At 38.5% G+C, this 17,542-nt stretch overlaps 1 protein-coding gene across 1 annotated transcript in view; it reads right to left on the minus strand.

Moving 5' to 3' along the window:
• Nucleotides 1-646: 646 nt before the first annotated feature.
• LOC126252181 (coagulation factor IX-like) overlaps nt 647-17,542 on the minus strand; it is a 145,195-nt gene continuing 128,299 nt past the window's right edge. Inside the window, exons 6-7 of the mRNA XM_049953051.1 lie at nt 10,578-10,809; nt 647-1,018 (exon numbers count right to left, since the gene is read on the minus strand). Coding sequence (XP_049809008.1) covers nt 647-1,018; nt 10,578-10,809 — 604 coding nt within the window. The remainder of the gene's footprint in view (nt 1,019-10,577; nt 10,810-17,542) is intronic.

Consider the following 17,542-nt stretch of genomic DNA (forward strand, 5'->3'; position numbering starts at 1 on the left):
CTAGACTTAAATCTCAGTTTGGCTCAAATGTTCATTAGTTACAACATATCGATTGCACTGTAGGTTAGGCGTAAAGCTATGGATTCAGAGTAATATAATCCCATTCGAATCTCATCGTGCAAATAACTTTGCTTCATTTCAATACATTCATTTTATTGCAGACTCAGCTTTAATCACCAGTCTGCATTATTATCAAGTAGTACATAGTACAGACCATACTTCTATTTCTAGAGGGTAGTCCATAGTATAATAATTAATGTATAAAACTGAAAATGATGTGATACTTTCATGTCATTTCTTTTGCAGTTATTTTATACGCAGAGAAAAATTTACTGTATTTCAGTGCATTTAATCCAATTCGTTATAGGCAGTATTTAGGTGTAACAGATGATCAAAGAGAGTTACACGATTTCGTATTATTTTTATAACTTTATTAACTCAATACTACTGTAATTTGTGTAATTTCTACAAAGATATGGAAATTTTCAGTTGCAGACACCAACTGGATGAAGATGAAAGACATATTTTACCTTACAGCGAAGAATACTAATAAAGCAATCACACCAAAGATAACGTTCGTGAAATTCTGCCAAAATTATTATATAAGCCACTTAAGGCAATAATGATATACAAATGTGAAGCTCATTCATACGGGTTCAAGTGCTGTTGCGTCTTTGATCCAGTTATAGAAATAGGAAACATCGACGTACAGACTATTTTGGCTGACGTCACCTAAGCATCTTCCATATATCACAATACCGTACAGAATTCCATTTTTCGTCAGTGCTCCGCCGCCATCTCCTTCGCAGATATCCGTGCTTGGTGTCTTAGGTCGGGCACATACAATGTCTGACGTTATGTTGAATCCGAAATCCTTTTCACACTTGCTACTGGTCGATACAGTAACTGTGGTGTTCAGCAGCGACCATGAGAAACTCCCGTTGACGTTTGTGCGGCCCCATCCAGTCACAGTCGCTGAATAACCAGGTGTTATGCGAGATTCAGCCAGTGCAACAGCCTATTGACACAAATCATGTAGTAGATTAAGTTTCGATAAAAGGGCGGCAGATTGTTCAGTAGACAAAACAGTTTCTGTGAAAACGAAAATCGCCTTGTGTACTGCTATTGCTAATGAAAGCTTTACCAAAAGAGAAGGTAGCAAGTAATATGCCCACCTATATACTGAATCTGGTACCTATTAACAGATTAGAATAGTTGACAACAGCCCATATATCACATTCACAACTCTTTAGTAGAGTACACGCGTAAGTCCAAATAGAGCAAAATTACCTGCTTCTGCAGAGAGGGCTGCTCTCTATACACACATTGAAAGTTCTACTTATTTCTAATTCCACATAAATCAGTAAATCCGTGAACACTACAGAATTTACAATTCCAATAATAATAATGGCAAGAACCGGGATGAAAGTCAGATTGACACATCGTCAAACAAACACCAGAGCAACTGTTTTTTTTACGGTCCTCCACCCTTCCGCTTTCACAGTTCAGCACTCGTTAAAGTGGCCTTCTTTGGCGCTGGTGCTTTCACCTCCGTTAGCGTATTCAAACAAAATGTCCCCTGAAACAAACTAAAATCTTCGTTCAATGGACGTCTTCAGGATAAATAAAGAATGCTCTTCCCAAATGAATAAGAATATTCCTAAGACACAGTGAAACTCCTCTTCGAGAAACCATAACATTTTTCCAAACACAAAAACACTTCTTGGAAAAATTAGAACCCCTCTTCGGAAAGACTGAATGTCTTCTTTGGAAAATGATTTGTTTTGCTTTGGGAAAACGAAAAATTCTTCTTCTAAATAGTCTAAGCCCCTTATCATAAGTAAAGTAAGAACGCGTCTTTGAAATGTAACTGAAATTTCTTGTTTGAATAAGCTCTGATTGTAGCGCCCTGCGACGAAATCTTTTGAAGAGTTACTTAAAACTGACATCAGTCCTATTATATACTATGCTACGGTTGTAAGTAGTTATTCCTTCTATTCACTGTCGGTTTGACCAAACAACTCGTAAATAGCACCTGTAGATTTACAAAAAAGTTTGGCGTTTTGGCGAGGAGACAGTCCTTCAAATTCTGACCTTAGAATGGGTAAAATACAGGGAGTGAAAAGTTATGTACATAATTTATGCAATACAGGCTGTAATTATTATAGTGGGGGGTTTTGAAACGGAGACTCTGCTTTTCAAGGCAATCAGACAGGGCTGACGGGCCTGACGATGATATTGAGCCGGTAGGAAAGGAATTTGGTGGTTAATCTGGAGAGCACGTTGTAGTGCAGGAAGGAAAAATAGAAATTTTGAGTTTTACCCATGATACTTTGGATCTCTCGGCAATTGCAAAGATATTGAAAGAAGAGTTGCATGTAGTGGACAATGTGTTAAAATGTTATATGATTCATATCAAGTAAAGTAAGGATGATGGGATGTAGTCTGTTTCAATCAGGCAATAGTGAAAAAATTAACACGAAATAAGGCACTGCAAATAACTGTATTTTTTACTGCAGGTAGATATTTTATTGTCGAATATGTATTTCTACGTCTAGAAGCATTTTCTGAACCTATCTGTACAGAAATATCGATATATAGTTCTGGCCAAACGGGAGCTTTTGCAGCGTCGTGCTACAGATGAAAGCTGAAAGGCAGATAAGTAGTCGAGACTAAACAGGAGGTACTGTGTAGAGCTGCAAGTGAAAGAAATTTTTGGGACAGCTTTAATAAAACTTGTGTAATATCTCAGCATAGATCCAGTGGCATTAGGACACTGTCAGTGTGGCAATGAAGGGAAGTGTGGGGGATAAAAGTTTTAAAAGAAGGCACAGGGTTCAGTACATTACAGCGACTGAAACGGTTGTGTGTTCCCAGAGTTATGCCGAAATAAAGAGGATATCACGGGATAAATGAACTTGGAAAGCTGCATCAAACGCGCCCTCGAATGGAAAATCACAGCAACATGGGGGTTCAAGTTCGGTTAGTAAATTATAAACTATGAACGGTCCAAGAATAGAAGCTTCATTAGTATTTTTCACTGCTGGGAATATTTTCCAATCCAAGTGCAGAATTCTTACGAATATTAAACGTCCTCACAGATACTACGTTATAACAAAGGCTCTTATTTCTTGTCTAATACCAAAGGTGGAACTGTTCTCCACCATCGAAGAAATATTCACTGGACGTTAGAATGCCAAATTCTTCAGACACAGGAGAATCAGCTAATTTCATTTCAAAACTTTACTTTAGTGTTTATATGGCACCTGTCACGAGCTGAAACCATCTAAACGATCTGTTACGTATGCTTGTGTGAAGTAAAGGATTTATAATGCTCCACACTAACTGTTGACTGTGGTGTCACCACCAGACACCACACTTGCTAGGTGGTAGCCTTTAAATCGGCCGCGGTCCGTTAATATACGTCGGACCCGCGTGTCGCCACTATCAGTGATTGCAGACCGAGCGCCGCCACACGGCTGGTCTAGTCTAGAGAGACTCCCTAGTACTCGCTCCAGTTGTACAGCCGACTTTGCTAGCGATGTTTCACTGCCTACAAACGCTCTCATTTGCAGAGACGACAGTTGAGCATAGACTTCAGCTACGCCATTTGTTATGACCTAGCAAGGCGCCATATTCAGTCACTATAAGTATTCTGAACAGATAATGTTGTGAATCATGTACCGTCAAGAGCGACGTTCTTCATTAATGGACTAAAGTTAAGTATCAAACTAATTACTCCGCTTTCTGAATTCTAATTCCTTGACATGTTCGAGACCTCACGTCAGTATAGTCCTTCCCTCCCCACGCCAGCCTGCGTGAGCTAAAACGCGTGCATTTCGGCCTCTACTAGTAACACCGTGTTGGCTCTTCTGCCAACACAATATTGGTAGTTTCTAGTCGGGTATTTGACGCTCTTAGACCGCAGTTAACTGGGGACAACAGGTGGTGCCACGTGTAATATCGCTAGCGGATCTGCCAGTAGCGAGTATATCGAAAAACCAGACATCAAGTGGTAATTCTCTCGAATAATCGCAGGGGTCTGAAGTTTACTTAGTGGTGCAGTTACGACCACGAAGAAAACATCTGGCCTTTACTTTCGAGAAACGTTTGTGAGAAGCGTGTCGATCAGAGAAAGAACAGCCAGCATTGTGCTGTATGTGTGTATTGTTCAACTACTATAACATTCATATGCTTTGTACAATTCGACTATTAGTAAGATCAACCTAAACTGCCTTCTATTAGGAGCCATATTGTCAGCTATGAATTCTGTGTGCTGAGGAAAACATCGTCTGAAGACAACGTAGATTTTCTTGTAGCTTTCATCTAACTTTTTTTGTATGTGGCGAAGTGAATTATAATTATAGGATAAGTGTAAAAATATTGTTTTATTTGTGGATAAACATACATTAAATAACCCTCCTTCTTAGACGGTCAGAAATCTGAGTCATTATGATTCATTTGTAGGACACCGACAAACATTGACAACGTTTCCTACAATGTACTGCCTTAAGTTTCGAATACTACAGTTTAAGAAAGTATCTTGTGTAGTGAATATTTAAAAAAAATTTGCGTTATTAGTGCAGTATAAAGTTAAGAGCATTTGCTTACATTTTTCTAATGCATTCTTAATCCAAAGTACTTAATTAAAGAAACATTCTTTATTACAGCATGGTCACAAAGAGTCGTCATGGAAAGTAGAGCGCAGATGTGAAGTATTTAGTTGCAAAAGCGTATATAAGTAGGAATCATGCCTTCAATAACTGTGCACACATATAATGATTGGCTAAGACTACAGTTAGGACGCATACTGCAAATAAAAGTGAAAATGCAGACGGCAATGCAATAAAGTATATTCCGACGAAGAATAAAAGTTTTGGTGAAGGATATTCTTACATTTGAAGAGACATTGTTGAGATTATGCATTCTTTACGTAATAAAATGCTCTTTCGTTTAGTAGAACGAAGCGGATTGCCACAGAATTTTAGTAGATAAGACGCCATAGTGGGCACAAAATGAACTACAGGTGTCCATTCAAGGAATACCATCGAGGTTACAAATAAAAGCTCTCGGTCTCGCCAAGGAGAATGTGAACTGACGAGTAGCCTATACAAAATGTGGACTCACTGGACGTGCTTACGGCTGCGGAAAGGAGTGAAAAAGTTACATTGTAGAGCCCGTAAATAATGACCTAAGAACCAAAACATGAGACTTTCCTTTGAAATTAGTGCAGCACATATTTTTAAGTTCAAGGAAGTAGCTTATGATGTTTGTTTCCTAATTTGTACCATTTGCAGACGTTTAGAAAATTACATGTAATGAGTCGAATTTTCTCAGTACGTCCATTCTTTAAATCTAGTGCCTAGAATAACATCCTGCAGTTGAGCATGGCACTGTTGAAATAAATGACATTGTAACTTTCTTTTCAGTCTATAATAAATAAACCCTCACAAGTGTTACAATTTGGAGAACTCTTCATTATTAGATAAGATCACAAAACGAAAGAATGTTTTAGATTTTCAAACAATTGCAGTTATAAAGCAAGAAATAGTACTCTTTTACACACTAAAACACGTGTTTAACGGTTGTTGATTTGTATTAAAAACATACTTCTTTAAGACGTACTGATGTGTAACTAGGGTCCAGAATCAGAAAATAACTTGCAGCATGTGATAGTTTACTAATGAGCGGTTTCATGGTGAAGACGTATGATATTACTGGTGACTGCCACCAATGATTCAATGTATCTGTTACCTTATCCGCAGCTTTCAAAACATAACAACTGCGAACTTACCCCTTTGGTAAATTTTGAGAAAGTTTAGAAAGTTGGAATGTAAACCCCGTGCAGAAATCGTCTTAGCCACATAGTGATTTTCTACTCAGTTGTATGAGCTTTTGAGGCGTAGAAGTCTTTCCTCACTCAAAATCGGTCCCCTTATCGCTGGATACTGTAGGATGTATGATATATGTCATTGGCCCACCAGTTGATAAAGAAAGCTAACGTGATCTTAAAATACTGAACGTGATCTATTTCATTCTGGAGTTTGGTATTCTTGTAAAAATCGTAAAACTAATGTCTAACGGCTTTACTGGACGATATTAGGTACTCCCGAACTTGATTTGTAAAATAGCAAACCGGTTATACTCTTTTTGAACTCAGTACTTAATGAAACAATTGCTTAATTTGGCTCTTACTGTGTCCTAATCTTTTCACACAGTTCAGCTTATACGCCACCTGTAACTGGTATTTTATGCTGTGTTACCGTGTGTTTGGGGTTAAGCGAAATTCGGACACTCAGATGCCACAGCACATTTCCTTGCGTACTAACAGTGCAACAAGATCTCTAACAAAATTTCGTCCATTATATATTTTGGAAAAGAAATAACGTCATACAAAGGCACTTTGTCTATATTGTAATCATATGCAGCTATGTATTTTCATCCAGTACTGTGTAGCTCAACAGCCCATTTAGTCCAGAGGGTACATTCCTGCGCTAACCGTGTAATTCCATTTGCTTTTCTTCTGTACTGAATAATTTCTTCTGATGATTATTTCTTTTCCGATATATTTGCATTTATGCTGCAACCATTTCTCCCTGGCGTCTCTCCACATTCTATTTATTTCATTACTAAGTCAGTTTATTGACATGCAATCTTCCTGTTTCTTATGACCGTTTTTTTTACTCTCTTCTTTCGTCAACTCAATTGGTATCAGCTGTTGCCCAAGGATTCTTAGCAGTTATCTTCGTTGAACCATATTTTCCTGTCCACTTACTGTGACTGCCTTTCCTAGATATATCCATTACTCTTCAACCGATCTGCCCACCTTAATATTGTTACAACATCCACAGTCTTCTGATTTCTCAGCAGAATATTTACTATTGTCATTAGCATTTACCAATGAATAATGCTTTTTATTACATTCGAGTTAAGCATATTTCATTATATGTACAAAAATTAAATATTGAGGGCGGCCGTAAAATTTTCTCATTTGTGTCTATACTGCCAACATTCTGTATAAATCTTTGTAAACTCTGTTTTCACACCAACTACCATTTAATACCAAAATACAATCACAGTGCTCGAAAACAAGAAATGTTTCTGCACGACACAGCCACAGGCAAATGAGCTAACTACACTGAATTTTTGAACAGGGATGAAACTGTTTCCATTACTTCTTTATATCATTTTAACACTTCTAGTTAATAATTTCGTAATACGTGAGTAAGTAAAGACAATAGTAAAACAGTGCACACATAGAGGTGAGACGTCAATATCTCTTGCCACCACAGAGCCCTTTCGATCTTGGCGCCACAAAAAACTTATTTGTCAAGATAAGTAAAGATGTTGAGAACAAATATATACAGGTTGCTTATTACAATATGGAACTAAAATTACAGATTAATGTTCATGAACAAAAATTCGAAATCCCAGCAGACGTGGATGCCTTACACACCTGAATTGAAACGATCGTAGTACTGAACTGGTACGTTGCTGGACACAGGTTCCTATTCAAAATGTTGTGTACTCACTCCCCTCTACAAGTCCTAGAAATTTGTAATGGGAATATCCGAACACTCTGTAGGTACGAAATGAGGCTAGCTGTGATTTCAGTTACCGTTATTCAAAGTCTAGTCCCATACCAGAATATTATCTTTCAACACTGATATTTCAGTACAAAGGTTTCCAAATTCTGTTATTGCATCGTGGGGACTACATGACACTACTCCCCATACATCGCTATTTTACAACAGAAGTGTAGGTAAGTAATCCAATCGTGACCCTGGTATCGCAAAATTGTGAGAACCCTCAAAGTACTACAGAAGAATTATAACCAGTTCTCCTCATTTTAGAGCTGAAATGTGGTTAATTCCCCCATAGATTACCATATTACACGAAAATTGTAAACAGTTGCATCATACATAACGCTGTTACATAAAAAAAGTATCAAATTATCCCATTCAACGACTACTTACAGCCGAATTGTAGTAGTTGTCCCAATATTCAAGGAATAATGTATCAGACTCCTCAATACACCATGACGTTACGGCAAGCTATCCTGTGTTACAGTAATATGGCAACAAACTGCCCCCCTCCCTTCCTTTTTACGGTATAAATCCAAGAAATTACAAAAGCTGGTTACCTTTTCAAAACTTCTGTATTTTCATACACTGGGTTTATAATAATTTATTAGCATTGCTTGCACTTTTTACAGTGGAACATGGAAAGCAAGTAGGACAAATAAGTTTTCTGTTACAAATCTTTTATCCATTTAAGGATGTACACTAACAGAAGAACAAAACTATTTATTTTTAATCATTTTACGCAAAATTCCTCATTTCGTTTTACAAAAATCGATTCGTTGCTTATAATCAGAAACCTGTGGTGCCAAGAGCTCTCGGAATTTCATTTGTGCAGATAGAACCTTGTTTCACTGCTGTCTTTCGTTACAATCACATATCATGTTTGGTGCATTATGAAGTTGTATTCGTATATTATGAAGATAATGAACAGGTACTAACTAGAAGTAGCAATGTAAGAAATTTGTGGCATAACTTTACTGAAAAACGGTAAGGTAACGATGGATAGAACACGTTATGAGACATCACAGAATGATCAGTTTTAAATTGAACAGGTGTGTAAGGGGTCAAAAGTGCACAGGTTCAATTAAATGTGGGTAGCAGTAGTTGTTTGGAGGTGAGGAGACTTGCAGAAACTAGAGTAGCATGAAATGCTTCTCCAAACCAGTCTGTGGGCTAAAGACTACAACAACAAAGTTATTACAGTGTGTACTTTAGGTTTTCCAGGAACTTTGAATTAAAACCAGTCTTGGTTAGAATTTGTTCTTTAATCAGCAATGCATTTCGCTTTCGTGGGACTGTTAAGATTATCTTAAAAGGTCTCTGCGGATTCATCTAATTCGATATGTGCTTCAATATAACACAGAGCGACTCTACGTTCTTTTAAAAAAATAATCTAAAAGCAAAATTTCAATATCATCTTAAGATGCCCCATGAAGATGAAACGCTTTGTTAATAAAAGAATAAACTGCAAGCACGTCTGTTCTTAATTCTACATACCGATGTGCTGTACCAGACAGAACAATGGAATGGTAGGTGTTGAATAATAACAACCTCTTCGAAGCGACTTCTTCCCGTATTAAAATGGGGTCGGTCAAATTGTTTAAAGTTGGATATGTTTTGCATCTACATGCCGCATTTTGGAGCACTACGGCTCTATTTTGTTATTATTTAGTAGTTGATTACGGAATACTGTCTGTAAAAGCCTTACAGGAAGTAGGCACCATAGTTCCAATGTGTAAATGTTACGGAAATTCTAGAAAGGTTGTTTTGGTACGCTACAACAAGAATGTGTTGTAACGAATATATCGAATATCAATATTACCCCATCTGTTTAACGTTTTATAAGTCACAACAACATTGTGACTCTTAACTTACACATTGCACGTGTTTTGGTAACTTCTTTCTCCCTGAGACTGTACCTGTTCTGGTTTTGTACTTTTCATATTTTTATTTACACCTTAGAACACCTCAGTTGCTTTCTTCCAAGAACTGAAAATAGTTCAAACTGCACAGTTATTGGTGTGCTTACCTGCTTACCGTAATAATTTAACCAACATTTGTTCGATGTATTTATAGGCTTGGTCAGGTTCGTTTTGGTACCTCACCTCATTTAGCCCTAGAAACTGAAAGCCATCCAAAGTCTTAGGGTGTAATTTCTTAGCAACGTCTATTTTATACAGAAGTGGCATGGGACCATTTAATTTTGGAGAACACAGACTTAGGCATCAACTTTGATAGATGTTTGTGTGTGAGTCGTGCTTGGGTAGCTCAGTTGGTAGAGCACTAGGCCGCGTAAGGCAAAGGTCCCGAGTTTGAGTCTCGTTCCGGCACACAATTTTAATCTGCCATGAAGTTTTATAATAGCGCTCACACCGCTACAGAGTGAAAATCTCATTCTGGAAACCTTCAGTGAATTTCCTTTCGAGTTGGATATGAACTCCGAACATAGCTCGACAAGTACTTAGACTCGAAGTTATTCCGCACCCACATCATCACTTGATGTCACGTTCTTAGATTTTCACCTTTCAAGCTATCTATCGAACAACCTTCAGGGAGTTTCCTTTCAAATTGGAAATGTGCTCTGAACATAGTTCGACAAGTTCTTAGCTTCAAAACTGCGTGGTTTCTGCAGTCGGGGAACCGAAAAGTTACCCAAGCATTGGCACATTGTAGCAAATAGGAAGGAGATAGCATTTCTAATGGCTATAGTCTCTGTTATCTGTATCTCTTGTGTTCGTCATTCTTATGGACAAACGCCACAAACTTATGCACCAGCACAATACAGTGATAGACCAACACCATTACAGTTACTGCAGGTTCACTACAATTACTACAGGTAGTCATACAGTTTTGTATTGGAGATTTACATACGCATCTGATCACGACAAAAAAGAATACTTTGTTGCTTGATCAGCAGAGCATTGACGTTATTCGAATTCATCCTGTTGATGTAGTAATAATAAGTGATGAAAGACGGAAAATTATAGGCCCTACCTGGACTTTGGTTCCGAAAGGGAAGTCTCTCGGCACGCGTAAGAGCGCGATGTCGTTTCTCCATAGCTTGGCTTCCGGGTGTGCCTTAATGAAGACAACGCCGATCACCCAGCCCGCCAGTTCACGCGACACGGTACCAGCCCGCAGCGATAGGTCTGCAGGACCACTGGAGCCGGCGACGCAGTGGGCTGCAGTCAGCGCCCATCGGTCTCCGATGATGGACGCTCCACACCTGTGAACACCCCATACCTGTAAGCTGAGCATCCAAGGGAAACTTTCGATGTATTCTACCCCATCTCCTCCCAGTATACGAGGGGATATCGGCCATTCTAAGGAGAAGGTGAGAGCCAGCACGCTCGATAGTGAGATGAGTGCCGCACTTGTAAGCATAATGAAACTGCGAGCGTGCCTTCGTAGCGCTGCTCAACGTAGGTTCGAGGCCTAGAGATAGCACTCGTATTGAAGGTTAATTAAGGTAATCTATTTTTATGAAACATCACAGTGCGATATCTGGTTGGAACAGTATAATTTACGACGTCTTTCTACCGAGAATGTACCTGGTAAAACTCCGTTAGCAATAAAATTGTTATTGCATCAGATAATGGCAGTATAAATTTATATTAGTCTCCTCCATCACTGGTAAAGTGAACATAAGAATAGTCGATGGACTGACTCTTCCTAGACATGAATATTACTTAGTATCGTATAACCCCTCTGACGTCTGACTTGTACTATAGCAAAATCGGTTTGCAGTGTATTCAGCTCCCATAATAAGGCGTTCTGGGATATTAAAGTGGTGCTCAGGATAGCTAACTATGTACTCTTAATATTTGTAACTCCCTTTGTGAGCGCTGGAGAAAGTGAAAAATTGTTTCCAGTAAAAATATCTCACCTTGAAACCAAATGCGTCGAAATGAAATTTCCTGGACGATTAATACAGTGTATCCCACCGGGAACTGAACTTGGAACCTTTCTCAGCAAATTCTTTTTTCCTCCTTACTTGTTGTTATCTCTGTGTATTCCAATTCCAAAACGAGGTGGTAGTTGGTGGTTAGAGACACAACGTAGTTGTTACACTTGGTTTGGAAAAATCAGTTCATGGATATCTGCCACTGAGGAATCTTCTATATTATTAGGGTTAATCCCCTCAGCGCCACTTAAGGCCTGAAAATGGTCACCGAAGCACCGGCTCTGGTAGCTATATAATAAATAACATAATAACAACGGCTGCAGGCGTACTATTTTATTACGTCACTGAACGGCCGAAGTCTCTCAAACCTCCAATGAGAACGATGGACATACAAATCTTAAGATAGTTTCTTCTTATAACAATAAAATAATGGTGTTGTCCCAGAAACACAATGTTCTTTCGTAGAAGGAAAAACGATGTTAGATTATGTATAAACTTAGCTTCCCTGAGGTATACTGTAGCATATTATATTTAATTTGCTCTTCTGCCGTTGTAATTATATTCTTTTGCACTTAATGTTTTCTACTCTGCTGAAGTTAAATTCATCCTTTTTTCGGTAAAATTGCCACATCCTCTAGATATATCTTCTCTGAGTCCTACTTTATGCATCCTTCTTCAATGGGGTCTTTGATTTGTAATTACTAATAACAGAAATGTCCTTCTGTGGCAAAGTTCACAATAATAATAAAAAATAAAAGGCACCTACGTCGCTGGCTAATTACCACACTATTCTTAAACGAAGTTGTTCGTTGAACTTATTTCTCGTTGATCTTCTGCACATGTATTTGGGGAGAAAATGTTACAAATGCTTCGTGGGTTTTCGAGGTGAGAAAGAGTAATTGCTGAGAAGTTTTGCTGCCATTTTTTGTCCTTGATGTTGTTTTCTCATACAATATATAATTTGTATTCTCCTGAAGATTTTGTTACATTATTTATTACGTTGAAGACCGCTGTTCTCCAGTTGCCAGGTAGAGCTGCTGGTTTTGGATTTGCGGAACAGTTCCCAGTCCGATCTCAGGATGTGTTATATATTAATCGAATGTTCAGCTATTCTGTTTGTTTCTACCAGTTTCTTTTGGGCCAATTTTCATATTTCTGTTTGGTCCCGTGAGTGAATAAGTGCTCTAAATTGTGTGCACTTTGGCGGCTTGTACAGTTTGGCATGGATCTCAACTTCGTTATGTGTACAAAGGTATTAAAGACTTAGGCTGCCAGTGGACATTGATTTATTTCAGTGTGACAAGTTGAAAATTACTGTACAAAGATCCTGCTTATTATGCAGACGCCTGGACCAATACGCCATCCGTACACAGTGCCACCACATTCACACGGATTACCCTAGAACGCCTCCAGTCAGACCCAGCTTCTCAACATATACCACACACTCCTGATTTATTGTCCATGTTCACTAGCCCAATTTCTCATGTTGTTGTTAATGATAATCTTGATGTAACCTGCACATGTATGACATACTGATTTGTTATTTTGCGTTTGTAGACCAATAGATATTCAGGAGTTGTTCTACTGTGATTGCATAAAGTGTTAACGAGCTAGGGGGAGAGGGGAGGGGGCTGTAATTAGCACACTGAACTTGCATTCGGGAGGCCCGCGGCGGGCCATTCTGATTAGGTTTTCCGTGATTTATCGAAATCGCTTTAAGCAAGTGCCAGGATGGTTCCTTTTAAAGGGCACGGCCGACTTCCTCTAGCATCCTTCTCTAATCCGATGGGACCGAAGACCTCACTGTTTGGTCCCCTCCCTTGCAAATCAAACAACCAATCAACGGAATGAGGATAACCCTGTACTGCAGCTCTTTTGTCAGATTTTGATCGTGTAGTTTTGCAGTTAATTTTGCAAATTAAGTGGGTCTGGAAACGCACTACAGTATTTTAACAACGACCTTACCATAAAATCCCTTTGTAGGTACTACAGTGAGTAAGAAATCATAATTAACTATGTCACATGCTTCGCTGAAGTTGATAAAAGCTAACAGACTTGGTTTTACTAGCCCATGTAGGTGTGCAATGCCCCGATATTTTGCAAAAATATGCAATATTGAGGGTTCTTTCATCGCTCAGGGTTGATAGAGACTGCGTAACTTGGGGGTCAAATCCTTTTATCCTATAATTCAACAGTCTTGTTAGTACTGTAACCTGCACATTGATCAAAATTATCGGTCAGTAATTTTGAAATCTATGTGACACTGGGTTCTTTCAGAAGTAACACCAGAAGTCCTTCCGTAATGGATGAATGCAGACTGTCTAGAGCCATTATCCCGGTGTACATCATTGTCAGTTTGGGACGAACATTACCAGAAATGTAAGTGAGAACCGACTGGTATATCATTCAGACCTGGTGTTTTCTTTTCGGTGATTCCTTAATTGAATTGTCTATTGTTGAAATCAAATAAGTCACTTTCTTACACTTTTCAGGAGAAACGAAAAGCTGAATACTGCTATCTCATTTTACTGCCACATTACTGGAATTTATATGAAACGAAAGTGACTTCATTCTGCTTTTATTGAGACAGAAATTGTTAACTTATAGTATATCATTTCGATGTATAATGATTTCAAAATTTGTTCACTAATTTAGTTTCAACAATTTAGGAACATATTTTTTGCTTTTTTAGTATTTAATTATATGAACATTTCATAATACATTAGCATGGTCTGACAAAATAGAATAAACTGAATTGTTTTAACAGCAATATGATTAACTGTACATTAGCTATAATTATAGTCAATCACTGGTCAAGAAAGCACTTCTTCATAGAATGGTCTCTTTCCAGCAGGAACATATTCAATAACTTTCTACACATCTTCCATCTTCATTCTGGAAATAGGTACTTGGTATGTTGTGTAGGCCATTGGAGTGCTGTCCATTAATCCTGGAATTATGGGCTCATCTATTTTTCTTAAGTGAAAAGTATGTCTTACTATTCCATCGATATACAGATTTGAAACGTGCGCGGATTAGTCACTGTATGTATATTCAGGAAAAATTTCTTGCAAACCAGTTTCCTTTCACTTCCAAGCATTATGTGGTAAAGAAACGCTGCATCCTTACTGTTTTCACAACATTCTGGATCATATTTCTGAGCATGCCTAGCTCTACTTCCTTTGCTTCAATAAGGCGCTGCAGATGTAATTCCTGTGCATCTTTGTTAGGAAGATCAAGAAATCTTTCCAAAATATTACAACGTTGAACTACGTCAATGTAGTCATAACATTTCATTCTGCGGCTGAAAGGAAATTAATGACATAAGATTGATATTACTGGTAACAGTGATATTATTTACATCTACACAATCTCCCGTTGTTCCAAGAAAGATTGATATTTACCTGCATGATTCTGTGACTGCTTTCCTTGGAACGTAATCTCCTCTGTAATTTCGATAAGGCAGTCATTTGGTACAATCTGTCTTTACCTTATTTCTATCATAATTTGCACTATAATTCTTCCTTTTTCGAGCCATAGTAATACAACCAACTGCCGCTCAATGAAGATTAATTTCATCAACAGTGTGTAGTGTTGGAGGAAAACAGATTCTTCGCGCGGGAACAAGTAGCATCTGTTGGAAAGAAATAAGTCAGCGACATATTCATTCCAATAACAAACAGCGTCAAGTGTACCACCTTTTTTACCATTTGTAGGAGCATGATGTGTTTCATTTCAACCTCAAACGATAGTTTATACTCTTAAATGTACTATTCAGTGAAAAAAGGAAAACTGAAAATTTTGACTTATTTGGTTTCAACAATTTGCGATTGAAGTATTGTTTGCGATACCTTCTAATACAGATTCAATATCTTTCTGATTGATGCTGGTTGTCATGCCTGTTAAGAGAATTTCTTAATTAAGCAGACGTATTCTGCGACAGCCAACTATGCAACTGATTATTCAGGCTCTGTAAAGTTCACACTAATACTAACTTTCCTATCGTACGTGCCTGTTCAGTAACGTTCTTGTTTTCGAACCAGTGACTATGGCGAGAAGAAATGTTCAACAAATGAATAAGTAACTTCAGTTTGCTTATCAAGTTGTACATCATTACCATTTTGTAATCCATGTAACTGAGTTGAACTGATACGACTCTCTGTCATGGAGTTATCTTTACGTTTTTGGCAAATTATTCCCTTTACATTTGGCAAGGGCGACGTCGAAGCACCTCAGAGTTTACTTCAAGCACTTGAGTATGAGGATGGTGAATAGTGGAAGACAGGCTTATTAGTAACAGTAACCGGATCCTGTAAGACAGCAGAGTCATAATTATGATCGTGGGCGTTGTGAAGTTTTGCACATGTCGATGTGCAAACGATCGCCGGAGAACAAAGTGATAAATTTCCAGATCAAGGAAGAAATGAGAACATCAGAAAGGGAAGCGCCAATCAGAAATAGCAGAATTTTGACCATAACCATGACAGCAGTGGGAGCGATGATAATGGTAGGTTTCAGGACAGATACTGAGCTCTATATATCATTGAAGTATGGTCAGATGATCGAAGTATTAATATATATGTGGAGACCTCACCCCAAGAGCACGTCAGCTGCTTTCCACAGCCAAAACTGTATCTTCAGAAGAGATAAATGAGAAAGATTAACAATTAAATATGCTAGATCTTGGAGATGTGAGGGAACTATTACTGGGTAAAAACCGGGGTACTATCAAGTCAGTAGTAAATGAAGCACCTGTTAAGAGTGTGAATGGTGTTGTTTTACAGTGTGTTCGTCACACAAGGCGTCAGGTAGGTCTATTGAGTGAGTCTGATGAGTCTCAATTACAGTGGGGTTATGGGGTGGGTTGTCTGGGAGTTCTACCTTCGCAACGGATGACAGTTAAAGAGGCAGTCCTTTGAAAAAAATGAAGGTAAAGAGACAAGAGGGCCTTGAATTTAAGTGTCAGGTATTGCGATTTTTGTGTGAACGTGTATCTTTGGGCGAAAGTTGGCATCTAAAGCTACAATAGAAGTGAATTTTATGTCAGTGCACCACGTACTGCTGATGTGGTGTTGTGGTGTGGTGTGTTTGATGGACATAGGATGAAGCTGTTGTTTGATGAATGTACAGTGAAGGGAGAGAACACGTGCCATTGTCTCAAAAATCTCGTCAGATCGGTATTGTCACTCGATTGGAAGTTAGCTGGAAGTGAGAATAGTGCACATGCATTTCTATTGATGGAATGACAATGGGTTGTAAGCACATCACATGAAATACAGAACTGGGTTCATTGTGTTGAGGATACGGATGAAATATTAAGCAAGGTTTAAATACTGTCATTACTTGCTATTTTCAGAACCTGTGTTCTACTAAACGTTTCTTTTATCAGTCTGAAGTCAATGATCATAGATAAATCTGTACTAAGTTTTATCCAGTGATTTATGAAGAGACTATAGTTGATGAGATCGAGAAGATGCTAGAATGAGGTGTCATTAAACCTGCAGTTAGTTCATATTAAAGTCCATTACTGGAGGAACAAAGGAGTGGTGACAGGCTTGTAATGGGCTCTCGACAGATAATTACTATTATCCTTCCAGAAACTGATATTGCTAAGTCTTGCTCTGCATCAGGCACCATGAGAACACAGCGCTGGCAAACAACGTAAAACACTTGATTGAAAAGTACATAAATGAAAAGGTTTATCTTTTGTAGAAGATATACTTACTACAACGGCATACAAAAATTCGTATGTAGCAGTGAATCTACACAAGACAGCTCAAGCTAAGGCCTGTAATGATGAAGCAACCGAAGTTTGATGTCCATTCAAAAGAAGAACAAAATAACGTAGTGAAGGTCGACGCCAGATACGACTTTGCTGATAATCTCTGATGCAGAGGCCAAATCCTGGTGATGGTCGAGGCAGAAACAGGCGGCTCCGTTGGTAAGCGGTATCTGGTGCAGCACGCCGTCGTACATAGCGAGGGTTCTGGTCGTAACTGTATTTGGAGAACTTTGGGTAAAATCAACGCCTGTCCCAGAGTTAGACGGAAGATGC

This window comes from Schistocerca nitens, chromosome 4, assembly GCF_023898315.1.
Source record: "Schistocerca nitens isolate TAMUIC-IGC-003100 chromosome 4, iqSchNite1.1, whole genome shotgun sequence".
In the NCBI taxonomy this organism is placed as follows: Eukaryota; Metazoa; Arthropoda; class Insecta; order Orthoptera; family Acrididae; genus Schistocerca; species Schistocerca nitens.